At 41.0% G+C, this 13,009-nt stretch overlaps 1 protein-coding gene across 1 annotated transcript; it reads left to right on the forward strand.

Annotated features, from left to right (window-relative positions):
- The first annotated feature begins 308 nt into the window (after nt 1–308).
- On the forward strand, nt 309–11,682 carry LOC139202614 (protein sel-1 homolog 3). Its single transcript, XM_070832154.1, has 24 exons — nt 309–359; nt 1,233–1,725; nt 1,849–1,975; nt 2,467–2,588; nt 2,771–2,886; nt 3,191–3,240; nt 3,433–3,556; nt 3,658–3,796; nt 3,951–4,082; nt 4,170–4,375; nt 4,475–4,654; nt 7,251–7,373; nt 7,459–7,599; nt 7,730–7,792; nt 7,874–8,050; nt 8,138–8,265; nt 8,648–8,731; nt 8,835–8,916; nt 9,185–9,260; nt 9,350–9,468; nt 9,651–9,772; nt 10,754–10,868; nt 11,108–11,171; nt 11,360–11,682. The coding sequence occupies exons 1-24, from the start codon at nt 309–311 to the stop codon at nt 11,605–11,607; spliced, it is 3,282 nt and encodes a 1,093-aa protein (XP_070688255.1). The 3' UTR covers nt 11,608–11,682.
- The last annotated feature ends 1,327 nt before the right edge of the window (nt 11,683–13,009 follow it).

Raw genomic sequence — 13,009 nt, forward strand, 5'->3', positions numbered from 1 at the left:
TTGATGCATCACTCCTGTAGAAAGTGCCCTAACAAAATCAAGAGCAAAATGAGCCAAACAACATTTTTGTTGCACAGCAGAGTCAATCAAGCCAAGCCTTTTAGTTAGTGTCAATAGCCCTTTAAAGGCAGGTTAAGGAAATTGCTGAACTTGCAACACCAGAATGTCAGGTAATCTTGTTTCACAAGGGGAGTATACTCACACACCTGCCACCTGTTTGGGAAATACACCGCCAGGTTTCAACATTACTCTGCACATTACAACCTTAATTTGTCGATGGATTAATGATAAACTTAAGGAAAATGAACATGTTACACTCCATAATTCTTGCGTATGTCTTCACATCTGCTGTTCACATGGTAAGAAACTTTTTTACACTTTACCATGTACATAACCCTGGTATCAGTTCTTGGATTTGAAACTTGGCCATTCATTTTATGAATTCATTCATTCTTTAAAGCTGTTGTAATCATTAGTTTGATAATATCAATGTCAATGAATGTAATTTAAATGACAATGCCAAAGCAATGTGGCAACTTGAAAGGGCTCACTCATAGTAAAGAACCTACAGAGAATTATCTCCTGGATCTGCTGCTCCCCTCTGCATTATGGAGCTTTATGGAGAGTCTGAGCTCATTGTTTAGCTGTGCAGTCTGCAACTTTACTGTTAAGTTTTACTCTCCCTGTGTTGTTTTTGGCCACAACAAGCAGCTGTTTTCAGAGGAAAAGCCCTAAAAACCCACTGAGCACTATCTGCTCAGCATCAAACAGTGCAAAAACACAGTTAGAGTCTAGCTGGTGAACACAGCGGAGCATTTAGCAGCTAAAGAGACAGATTTTTCTCTCAGGAGTTGGTAGAAACAAAAAACTGAGCTAACAAGCCAGTGTATATCACTCTTACATTCGTTGTGTGTTGATAGGAAAACAGTTCCAAATGAACACTAATGTTGCTTCCTCGCTGCTGGGTGTGTAAAACAGCAAGTATTTGCTAACACATTTGCCATATCAAGTTAAAAGGTGATGATTGAGACTGTGTCATCCACTGTGTGGGAGACAGACTATTGAAAATACGTCCTCTGGCAACATATCCATGTTTCCTGCCTAATTTGTGTGAGTGACAAAGACCTGCCGGCGAGCCTGCTTTCTTTACATTCACTTAATTTTATTTACTTGTCTTTCACTTCACTCAGGGACACTGTGTGTCACAAGTCATTTCAGCCTCCTCATTCCAGACTGGTGAGAGCTCGCCTGACAATTTCATAGGGTTTGACTCAGCCCCTGACAAAGTGTTAGATGGCTCAGTGGTCCGTGTGCGGTATCAATGCTCGCGGCCATGTCAGCTCGCAGTGGAGGTGGTGGTGTCCGCATTAAGGAAGACAGATTTAGTCGTCTTCAGGAGGAAATGGACCAGCAGCACACCCGGAGTCTACAGGATCCACCGGGTGCTGTTCAGATTGTCTCCATCCATTTTATATCAGCAGGGCTTCTTCAACAGACGTGTTTTAGACGCCCAGAATGTGACAGTTCGTGCATGGTTAGGCCATGTTAATGATGGCAGTGAACCAGGGACATACCGAGGCTCCTTGTTGAGGATTTACAAAGTGCTGCAGATAAACCCACTCTCAGAGCGTCCAACTAAACCTCCCACTGAGTGCCCTTCATGGTCTGCTCAACTAATGTGGCAGATGAGCAGAAACAGAATTCATCGTTGTCCACATGAGTCAGGTCAGAGTTAATCCCACTCTAATCACTTTTATTTTTTTAACAATATACTATTGTTCCATCTCTACTACCAAAACTGTTAATACTGTGAATGTGCGCCACCCTTTGCTGCCTTACTTAACACAGACATAATCGATATGCTAAACTTCCCACTGGCAAGTACTGCTGAGCGCTTTGGAGTGGTCCGCAGGTTCCAGCCTTTTATCCACAGCGCCATGGAGAGAGCCCGTCTTCATGCTGTGACACAGCCCAGGTGGGACTCGTACTTCACACAAGGACTTCTTATTCTTCACTGTTCTGCATGAAGATCAAAAAACCTCTAGCAGGGCCTCCAAATGTTGTATCAGATACTTAAGAATAGCAGATTGTTTTTGATGTTACATACTAGAAATATGTACAATAAAGCCAAATAATTCTGACAAACCATCACATATGATGCACAGTATGTAATTCCTGTGGTTTGTGCTCATATCAGCACATTGACAGGCCACAGGTTGTTTCTTTTTTCTGTGCTGGTAGCTGCTACAGCACTCTCCTCTTTCAGTTTTACTTCACTGCCATTACAAATGACTAAGAGCTTTATGAAGCTTCTTCACTAGAGCATATAAGCTTTTTATTTACGGTCAATGACAGACGGAGAGGTCAGTCATTTTTAGCAGATAGCGCCGTGTCTTAAATTCAACCTCACGCTTCAGTGGCTGAAGAAATGATTCGTCAAATCATGTTCCGCTGCTTGGCTTTCAGCGTCACCTTATCTGTGTGGATCTACCTGCTGAAACGGTGTCACGAGAAGCGCTGTTGTATCATCCATCACGTCGATGGGAAAAATGTATTTGACTCCGTTCTGATGCAGCTTACTGACACAGGTGGGTCGCAGCAGCTTGTGGGTACATCTGATACCAGTTGAGGGGATTAGATTGGGGTATCACGAGATGATTGTGAGTGATGATGTGTGTTTTGTGAGGCTGTGGAACAGACTGTGTTATGTATTAATAAAGAGCTTGGATCTCCTGCGGTGAAATATATGACTGTCATATCTCCCGTGCAGGGGACGTCATCATTCAGGCACGCGTGACAACAGGGGAAGATGAAGCTTTCCGAGCCAGTGTGGCGTTGCCCCTGTGGAAATGGATTAGATTGGATTGTTACATACAGAACTCAAAGGTATAGAACCTCAGTGTGTGCCTATGGGAGGTGGGATAAGGGATAGAAATTAAAATACAGCTCAGGGCAACGTCTTCTAGTCGTCTTTTTCTCTTGTGAGCTTGTTTGGTGCCCTTGCTTTGCAGTGTTTGATTTCCTTTTGGAACAGATGTAAGAAAGAAAGAAAGAAAGATGGTTCCTTCCAGCTGGGAAACTCCAGGCGATTGCACTGTGTACTGCAATTTGGAGTCGTTCACAGCTGAGTGAGATTTTTTTTTTTTGTCTTTGCTCCGTGAGCTCATGCATTATTATTTCTGACTCTCAGGTGCTGCTGGATGCCACGTGGGATGATGAAAGCCGCAGATATGTATATGAGTAAGACGTGTTATGGATTAAAAAAAAAAAAAGATGCTTTATGTCAGTTTTTCTAAATTTAAACGTGGTGAAAAAAGCAACTGTTGTCTTGACAAAGAAGCTGTTTGTCCAGTTGCTGCAATAGAACAGGGATGAGTGACACATGCACAATGATCACGACAGCTGCTTTGAGCAGAATTGAATATCTTACAGATTTAAGGACAGTATTCATTATGATGACACTGATGGATACTTTGTGATTGGAGGAAGCAAGTACACACCAGGCATCCATGGGTATTTTGGGCCTGTCAAATACTATCGTTTGGGAACTGAAGAGGTAAGGCGCCTGTTTTCTGATTAGAACTAAAATGTCATTGTTTTGTTGTTTTATTACTGTTAATCCCAGTGTGTTGAAATATGGCGTTATCCATGTCACAGGTGAAAAATCAACTTCACCCCAAGTCACCATTGCAGGAACTGGATAAGACTCACCAAGAGTGTCAGGAAATAAAAGCATTTACAAAGGCTTTTCTCCACAAAATAACTGAGAGTCACCTCCTGTCACCAGTCAGCAAAGGTGAAATATTGTTTTACCCTGGGAAAGGCAAGCAGCGTTGCAACCATTCTCCAGGGATCAAACTTATATAGATGTAATGTACAGGATGTCAATACAAAAACTGCACACCTTTTAGAACTACTGTTGACAGGTTGTTCTTTATGTTTTATTTCAGGTGTCTGCACCCTCAGACTGTGGCGTCAGTTTGGAGAGAAAATCTGCACACAAACATGGACCTGGGAAAAACAACTTCATTACAGCACACTTTTTCATTTCTTGCAAACCAAAGTGGAAGAAATCAGAACAGGTGTCAAAGACTGTTGCTCTGTTTGACCACCTATGTGTAGGCATATATAACTCACAGCATTACTCAGATTTTGACATGTTTCTGTAGGATCTTTGGGCTTGAAGGACCTCAGGATGACTTTGTTTAAGCAGGCAGTTGGCACAATATTCACAGTGGATCAGACACAAAATAAAATCCCATCCAAATCAACAGCTCTACTGCAGGCTGCTTCCTGCTTTGGAAACCACAAAGCGTCTCTCTTGCTGGCCACTCTCCATCTCTCCGGCCTGGGACACTCAGTCAATCAACAACAGGTAGATTCAATGCCTTCTTTGCACCTTAATCGCTACTTAATCACATGTGACACCGCTTGTGTAATGATGACTGATAATATTGACTCCTGTGTGATTCAGGGTCACGTCTACAGTTTGATTGGCGCAGCAGGCGATGATCGTTTCGCCTTGATGCATGCAGGGTACAAGCACACGCAAGGAATTGACGGGTTTCCAAAAGATTTTGACATGGCTTACAGCTACTATTGCAACGTTGGGGCGCAGAGCAACATCGACAGTACCAGGATACATGAAAATAAGGTACGTTTAAATAACTTGAACCACTGGAAAATTAGCCAAATTTTTTTTGAGCCAAGCTAGCAGCATGGCACTGCGGATAGCAACATTGGTCTGTTGGTTAGTCCTCCACTTTGGACTGAAATGTCTCGACAACTGCTGTAATGTAATAAAATCAAGTTAGAAGTAGACTCATTTTCACATAGACCTCCATTCATTCGGACTTCTTTTTTCCAACCAGCAGAGGCGCCCCCTACTGGCCATTAGAAAGAATGCAGGTTTAAGGCACTGCCTCACTTTTCAGACCCGGAAACTACGACCACTTCTTACATACAGTCTATGGCTAAACTAAGATGGAGACCACAGTGCATGTTAGCATTGTCTGTATGAGCATGTTGGCATCACCACGTCAGCATTTGATTAAGCATTGCTGTGTCTGCGTGCAGCCTAACAGAGCCACAAGCATGATTAGACTGATGAATGATATTGGTTTTGTCATACTACTAATACTTGTATTAGTAGAATAGAGAAACAGAAGTGGTACAAATAGTTAAAATGCTAACAACAGCAAAAATGGAGGTAAGTGAGGTCCAATTATTTGAGCTATATTACACAATTTTATCTGAATTACTTCAAAGGAATAGTTGACACATTTATGGAAATTGGAATATTTTCTTATGTCTGTCATAAAAAGCTAGAGCAAGCAGCTGGTTAGCCTAATTTAGCATAAATACTGGAAACAGGAAAACTGCAAGCTTCTATCTGTCCAAGGTCACCAGCTGCACCAAGAAGTAATCATAAAAAAGCAAATTGTCACTTCACATTTCGGCTTTCTTATGAATCAAACAAACAAGATACAGCATACTAAATAGTGAGGCACTGGAATTTGGATTTTATTACTTTTCAGGCTTTATGCTAAAGTAAGCTATTCGGCTGTAGCTTCAAATTCAATAAACAGATATATGAGAGTGGTGTCGATGTTCTCTTTTAATTCTTGGCAAAAAAGTGAGTCTCTAAAAATGTCAAAGTATTCTTTTAAAGAAAGTAGAGAACAGATATTTTGTGAGTGTTTTATTTTTGTGTCATGAGTCATCCCTCAGGGAATTATTGAGACACATAAGCTGATAATGAACTAAACAAGGAAAATTAGGAACACAACTCAAGCATAACCATCAATGCATTATGACGTAACAAATGACCAGGAACTCTATATCAGATGTTCCAAATATATATACAAATGTGTGTGTCCAGTATAAACAGATATAAGCATAATGAGTAAGTAAGTCACCGTACACATATATGATGTGTGAATGGGTGAATGAGGATGTAATGTAAAAGAGCTGTGAGTAGTAGAAATGACTGGAAATACAGATGATTTACCATCTAACATATAGACATCCACATGTAGATAAACACACAAATACAAATCATACACATGCCCACAACATAATGTACACATCGTATACAAGCTCACGACAGCAGTAATACAAAAGGAACTGCCTCCAGAATTTGATTAATATTGTGTCTAGCCACAGAGACTAGGTGGCTCTTCAATCTTATTTTAAATATGTGAATGACTTAGCTGTCATAATGAATTTGAACACTCCAAAGATAAGGAGCCCGCTATGGGAACTTCAACTTCAGACTGATTTCCTGTTTATTCTTGGACTGTTTAAATAAGCTGCATCAATAAATAGAGGTTCACGAACACAACGGAAAGCCAGCTTTAATCGGCAGCCAGTGCACCGAGAAAACAACTGTGCTGAGGGTTATTTGTGTAAACTCTTGCTGCTGCATTTTGACCACCTTGGAAACTTCCTGAGTAGATGACAGTACAGTCATCCATTTGGATCCAGTTTTAACTAAAGGCCCTGATAACCTATTTTCTCAGTCAGATTCTCATTATAAGCGATATCGTCCTGATGAACACTTTTATTTATTTTAACGTTTATGCTGTTTTTTTCTGACTGATTTGAAGTGGACGAAGCTCGGTTCAGTGCCAGCACTGTATGATCAAACCACACCACACCCACACGCTGCAGACGAAGCAGACTAGCTTAGTTTCCCTTACTCCAACTTTGATTGTCGTATATTGATTGATTTATTGTATAATCTATATAGGCTTTCAGGGAATTTATGTATATTTTTTGTCATTAAGCCGTGTGAAGATTCCACATAGAGTTCATCTTTTGGGGACTGTGATACCGAGTGTAGCTCATAAACTGTGTTGCACCATTGACTTTTATGTAATCTCTTCTGTTGCTGCAAAAGCTGTTCCATAAAAGAGCAATGGTTTGTAGACATTTATGAGTCAGGAGTCGATGGTACTGCATGTCTTGCTGTATGTTTTGAATCAACTGTGAACTGCTAAGATAACGCTCAATCTTTACAAGCTGTATTTCTTTATTGAGATGGTGCACAATGGTGAAAAAATACCATGCTGGTAGTAAACACAACTGCTCCTCCAACGATTAGCTCATTAGCTACATCAGCTCACCAACTAATAGTGTTGTTAGAATATTATTTGTAATGGTGGCAGTGCTAATTGTTTAGTATACAGTATTAATGTTTTATCTTTAGGAAAGATAAAACATTAATCTCTCCTAATCTTTTCCTAAAGCAATATAAACCTGAGCACATCTATCTAAACAATCAAGAGGATTTGAACGGCCTCCCGCATAAGACGAGGGACGTCTTTCAGTATCTGAAATACAAAGCAGAGAGAGGAGATGTGGAGTCTCAGGTATGTCTTTTATTCCTTTGTTGTGATCAGTAGACATAGTCGGTGGTCAGAACCAATAAACCAATAAACACTGTATTATCTTTAGAAGGAGCTGGGGACAATGCTTTACTGGGGACAACATGGAGTCTCAAAAGACACAGCAGGTGCCGTGAAGTGGTTAGAAAGAAGTGCTATGCAGATGAAGGATCCCTCGGTGATGTACGACTACTCCATCATACTGATGAAGGTTCTGTGAGACAAAAAAACTCTCAACCTATTTTTACGATTACGTTGAACACTGGATATTTTGTGTGTTTGTGTGTGCGTGTCTTTGTTTTGACAGTTATCGATTCACTGATTGATGTTGATTCCTTCAGGGCCAGGGAGTGAAAAAAAACTACACCCGAGGTTTTCAGCTGCTGGAGAAAGCTGCAGCAATGGTAATGGTGTAATCCAAGTAATCAATCTGTGTGTTTACAGTGTGTGCCTTCACTACACCAGTGTCTGTTTCCTTGCTTTAGGGCTCAATTAACGCCTTGAATGGTTTGGGCTGGTACCATGGGTTTATACTGAACGACCACAGAAATGCAGTGAAATACTTTGAACAAGCAGCGCTAAATGGGAGTGTAGACGGCATGTTCAACCTGGGAATTTATCATCTCAGTGGGAAAAACCCAGACAGCCCGCAGAGGAATGAGGTTCGACTCCCACATCTTGTCAAAATGTAGTTTTATCACAAATCTGGTATGATTGATGAGCTGATATATTTTCCATATGACCCACAGACAGCTGCATTCCAGCAGTTCCTAAATGCATCTCGGTTGGGTCATGTAGCTGCATCAGTGGAGGCAGCCTGGTACCTTTCGACAGGAAGCCTGGAAGGGGTTTCTCAGAATGTGGAGAGGGCTGTGATGTAAGAGGCTTTCATTAGCTTGGTGAAGAAAGCTTTGTTATGGGCTGTTGCACTGTAGCCTGCAGCTCGGTGGCATCTAATTTCAATGACAGTGGCTAATTCAAGGTCAGAACCTAGTATTTGCATATCTAAAAATAAGAGTCACCGTCACTGCGTTATTGTCTGGCACAGAGAGATTCTGCTTACCGTTCCTCCTCTGGTATCCTATGAATTTAAAGAAGCTCTTGCTGCAGCTATAGAGGAGTTTTTTTTCTTTTCTTTTTTTTTTTAGAATGACCTCAACAAATCAGAAACTATTTTTAGATCATGTTAAAATATTTTCCGTTTATGTGGAGAAAATGATATTCCATAATTCATCACTCATCCTTTACCCTCCGTGCAGAATGCTAAAAACGGTCTGTGAACAGAACGGACACCTTGGATTTATGATCAGAGAGGCTCTCCAGGCCTACCTCCAGGGCTCTAGGTAGGGACATTTATTTCAATTACTGCCCTCATTTAATCATTTTTTCTGGTTTTAACTATTTGTCTCCGTTTCTTCACATTGGTTTTTATTGTGTTGCAAACAGGCAGGAGGCATTTGTTAAGTACTTTTTGGCAGCTGAAACCGGTCTGGGTTTGGCCCAGAGCAATGTCGCGCACCTGTGCGAGGTACATGTATGCTGTTTTTCTGGTTTTAACCTTTTGTGACCTTCCCCAACGAAACAACGGCTCTGTCCTTTAATCACATTTTCAGCACAAGTCTGAAATCAAAGTCTCATTATTGGAGTTCTGAAGGTAGCTGATGAACAAATTGCACATAATTCCGGTCGTACTAAAAGAAGAAAACCAACCCGGAGTGATATTGTTAGCACTTGATAACATAACCTACATCTTCACTCTGCTCTTTCTCAGCCTGCACTCATTCTCTCAAATGCAGGAGCTGAATCTCAGCCATGATTGCCAGTGGAGATATCATAACTACTCTATATTAAACTATGATCCCCATCCATCCGGTGAGTCCCTCTCATTTCATTTTGCCTTAACCTCTCCCACTCCCTGTCAATCTGGTCGATAAACAGAAAGTATTTATCTTCTTTTATAGCTCTGCTGAAAATGGGAGACTACTACTACAGTACCTCCAGCACGCGAGGAGACTCATCATCCTTGCTTGGTCAGGCTGTATCGATGTATGGCAGAGCAGCTCTAGCAGGCAGCCCTCAGGTGACAGATTTACTTTGGCTGTAATCTCATCAGCCTATGATAAACTTAATTAAACTTCCATGGGCTCAGGCCCACTGCAATAAAACCAACAAACAGCATTATACAGTGTTATTATTTGGAGACTCTCTCTGTGAATCAGCCATCAGCCCCTGTTATTATTTTATTGTCACACGGACTCGCAGGGAATGTACAACTTGGCCATTTTGGCACAACAAGGGCACAGTCTTCCTCTGGACCTCCATGGCTTGTTTAATGTGTCACACCATGATGAGCAGGACGTTGTGGTGGAGAAGATCTTAAAAAGGTACTTTTTTCAATCCCTGAACTGCCACAACAATGAATAATGACCATGAATGTTATTTAGGTGATCTAAGGCTGTTTATAGTACTTAGTATCAAAGATATTCGCTTCTTGCCAAGAATTAGATGAGGACATTGATAACAGTCACAATCATGTCTGAAGGCACAACCTGCAGCCCGTTAGCTTAGCTTAGCACAAAGAGTAGAAACAGCTAGCTGTTGTCATTGTTTTTTTTTTTCTCAGATTAAACAGCTTCAAGGGGTGCTGGAAGGTGAATTTTGTTAGTCAGGCTAGCTGTTTGCCGGTTTCCAGTCTTTATTCTAAGCTAAGCAAACTGCCTAATAGTGTTATCTTATATGGATATATTAGGGACTATGGATGGAAATAAGCATTCTTGCCTACTCCAGCATGTTTACATCTAGTGTTTTTATACTGGTGTTAATCGTCGTGTGTCGTCCCTATCAAACAAACAAATAAATAAACAAATGAATAAATATATTTACTGTACAGACATGAGAGTGGCACATGGTAGAAGAGAGCAATACTGCATAATGTACTGTATAATCTTATACTGTAATGCATACTATAGTATTTTTTTCAATATATTTTATTAAATTTTTTGTAAACATACATTTCCATAGCAAAATATCGTCACGTGTGTTTCGTTTTCTGCCATCCCGTCTGACTGTTTTCCCTCACTGTACAGAAGCAATCCATGTGAACACAGTATCACTCTTGGCAAGAGAGGGAATGTTTTCCAAAATATTACAATTCTTCAAGACAAAATCAGTGAGCTAACTTTAGCTGCTGTTATTGCCAAACACATCTATGTGGGAACCCGACGTCTGCTGGTGCACTCACTGCTGCTACTCACTGACATCATTCTTATCCTTTCAATGATGTGCTTCTACTGTGTCCTTAACGGAAAATGCATTATATTACTGCTATCATGTGTAACACAGTTTCCATTATTTTATCTCCTAAGATGTGTGGAGACTGAGGATGAAGAAGCAGTAACACCCTGTTCTTTAGCTCTGCTCGGAGTCCAGATGGGAAAAGCCTTAAGGAGAATGAGTCAGAGCAGTGCTCTGCTCCTCTTGGTAAGCATAAGGCAATACTACTGTATGAAGAAAGAGAACAGTTCAGCACACTGCAAGCTGCCCTTCTACATTATATTATCCTCCTCCTGATGATGTGATATACCTTTTAATAATTTAAATATGTGAAAATGCAAATTGGACTTTTTATCATGAATAAGACATTAAAGACACTATAGACTACTATTTAGAGAGAGAAAGTGTGATCATTTATTTAAATCGTTCTTCTTATTTCTCTATAGGCGTTTGCATCTCTTCTTTCTGTCTTTGTCATTATTGTCATCTTGCCACTGCAGAGCTGTCTCGGTAGGTAATATTGCTCTTCTCTACTGCACCCATTCGCACTTTCTTAACACAAGATGGTGCAATTTCCCCACATATTTGTTTACTACCCCACGCTCTGACTTTTACATCAAAAGATAATCTATGTAATCATGTTTGTTTGCCATGACGAGTCACCTCCTTTCATCCTCCTTATCTGCAAATTAACACAGAAGAAAACCGTCCCCGTCACCCTGTGGTCGCACCGAGGCCCAGGACATCATCTGTCAGCCGAGATGGTGTCAGCTTGAATAGGGAGCAAGATGGCATCACGGGAGGAACCTACAGAGTGGAGGGGAATCTTTGGCTTACCATCCTGAATGGCGAGCACTGGCTCTGGCAGACGGGAGATTTGGCCGTGACTCTGTCGGGCGCGTGCCTGTGTGCTTTCTGGACCGCACTCCTCTATCATCTCTTATGACATAAAATACCCAGCACAGTGACCCAATAGCCGCAGCAAAAGCCCCAGACACTACATACTGTAAGAGCATACATTTAGCGGATGAGTTACAGCACTGCTCATGTGACACATTTGTGTTTCGGAGGCATGTGACTCATTTTAAGTTATGAGACAGGAAGGAGACAAGTGCTGATCAGACTGTGTGAGTGTGCTGCTTTATCAGAATGCTGATAATGTTTCCTCAGTAACTGTTGTTTTATTTGCGGAGTCTGAAATACTTATCATGCGGTTCATTTAAATAATGCTGATGCTGACCTACAGCCTCACACAGTGTTGGGGATGTGGTGCTCTGGAGGGAGGGCGAAGCTTCTGTTATGCAAGTCCAATATTACATATTTCAGCACTGAGTGGTTTTGTGATAATTCAGTCATTTATCTGAAAATCCAGTATTTCAAAATCAGAAATACAAAAACTCCAACGGCTTCTCATTGAAAGACATTAAGGATCGACTGTGTTCTAATAGGTCAGCTATTAAGATTTGTACCTCTCCCTATCAGCGATTTGTTGATAATTAGTTTCTCACAGGAGACTGGACATGCAACAGCAGCATTGACGGGGCACTTAAACCTTTTGTCCAAGGCTAGAGCAATGGAATTTCAGAAGTTATTGATTTAGTCCCGGGGTTGGCTACTGCTCCTGGTCCTCACAAACGATTCTTATCTTATTAGTATCAGTTTTAGCCATCGCTATGGGAGACAAGAAAAGTTTGGCGTGAGAGGACAAGTTACCACAGCAATGGAAGACACCTCCAACACACCTGTAGAACCCCTGCAGTCAAAAAGTAATGCTTCTCTGTGCTGTTGTTACTGTGTTCACAAAGATAATGGACAGAGCAATATCCTTTGAGCGATTTTGTCTCCATGGCTGCCAACAAATATGAGGGATAGACAGTGTTACTCAGTTCTTAACAGCTATTTACAGCTCTGGGCGACTGTTGTGATGATGTGAAGTTACAACAGAGAGTGTTTTTGCCTGGTATTCATAGAGCTGTCATTAGTTGAATAAGGAGTTTCACAGTGTAAACAGCAGCATGTGGAGTTTCCTCAGTCAAAAATGAAATCTGTATATAATTTGGGAATGGAATAATGATCTCCCTCTTCCTTCTTCTATCTCCGTCTGTTATGTTGTCCGTCTGTCTCTCTTTAAAGGGACAGGTCACCAAAACAAAAACATTGTGCACGGTGACACGTGCACTGCTGTAGTCTTTAAAATGTTTTCAGTTTGTGTGGTGTTTTTAGTGGTATTGTCATTTGTAATCGATTAACGCTGAAGCACAGCTCTGAAAAAGAAATGAACATTTTAGATATTATTGCTATTACTACCACTATTTGGCAGATGATTGGATAGATACCATTGTCATGTC

Source organism: Pempheris klunzingeri, chromosome 6, assembly GCF_042242105.1.
Source record: "Pempheris klunzingeri isolate RE-2024b chromosome 6, fPemKlu1.hap1, whole genome shotgun sequence".
NCBI classification, from domain to species: Eukaryota; Metazoa; Chordata; class Actinopteri; order Acropomatiformes; family Pempheridae; genus Pempheris; species Pempheris klunzingeri.

Bases quoted from the DNA above. Each gene is read 5' to 3' on its own strand.
- LOC139202614 (XM_070832154.1), top strand. From the start codon at position 309: ATGTTACACTCCATAATTCTTGCGTATGTCTTCACATCTGCTGTTCAC. The intron at 1,726-1,848 runs GTCAGAGTTAAT...TACTTAACACAG, and splicing joins TCGTTGTCCACATGAGTCAG to ACATAATCGATATGCTAAAC. The intron at 7,374-7,458 runs GTATGTCTTTTA...TATTATCTTTAG, and splicing joins GAGGAGATGTGGAGTCTCAG to AAGGAGCTGGGGACAATGCT.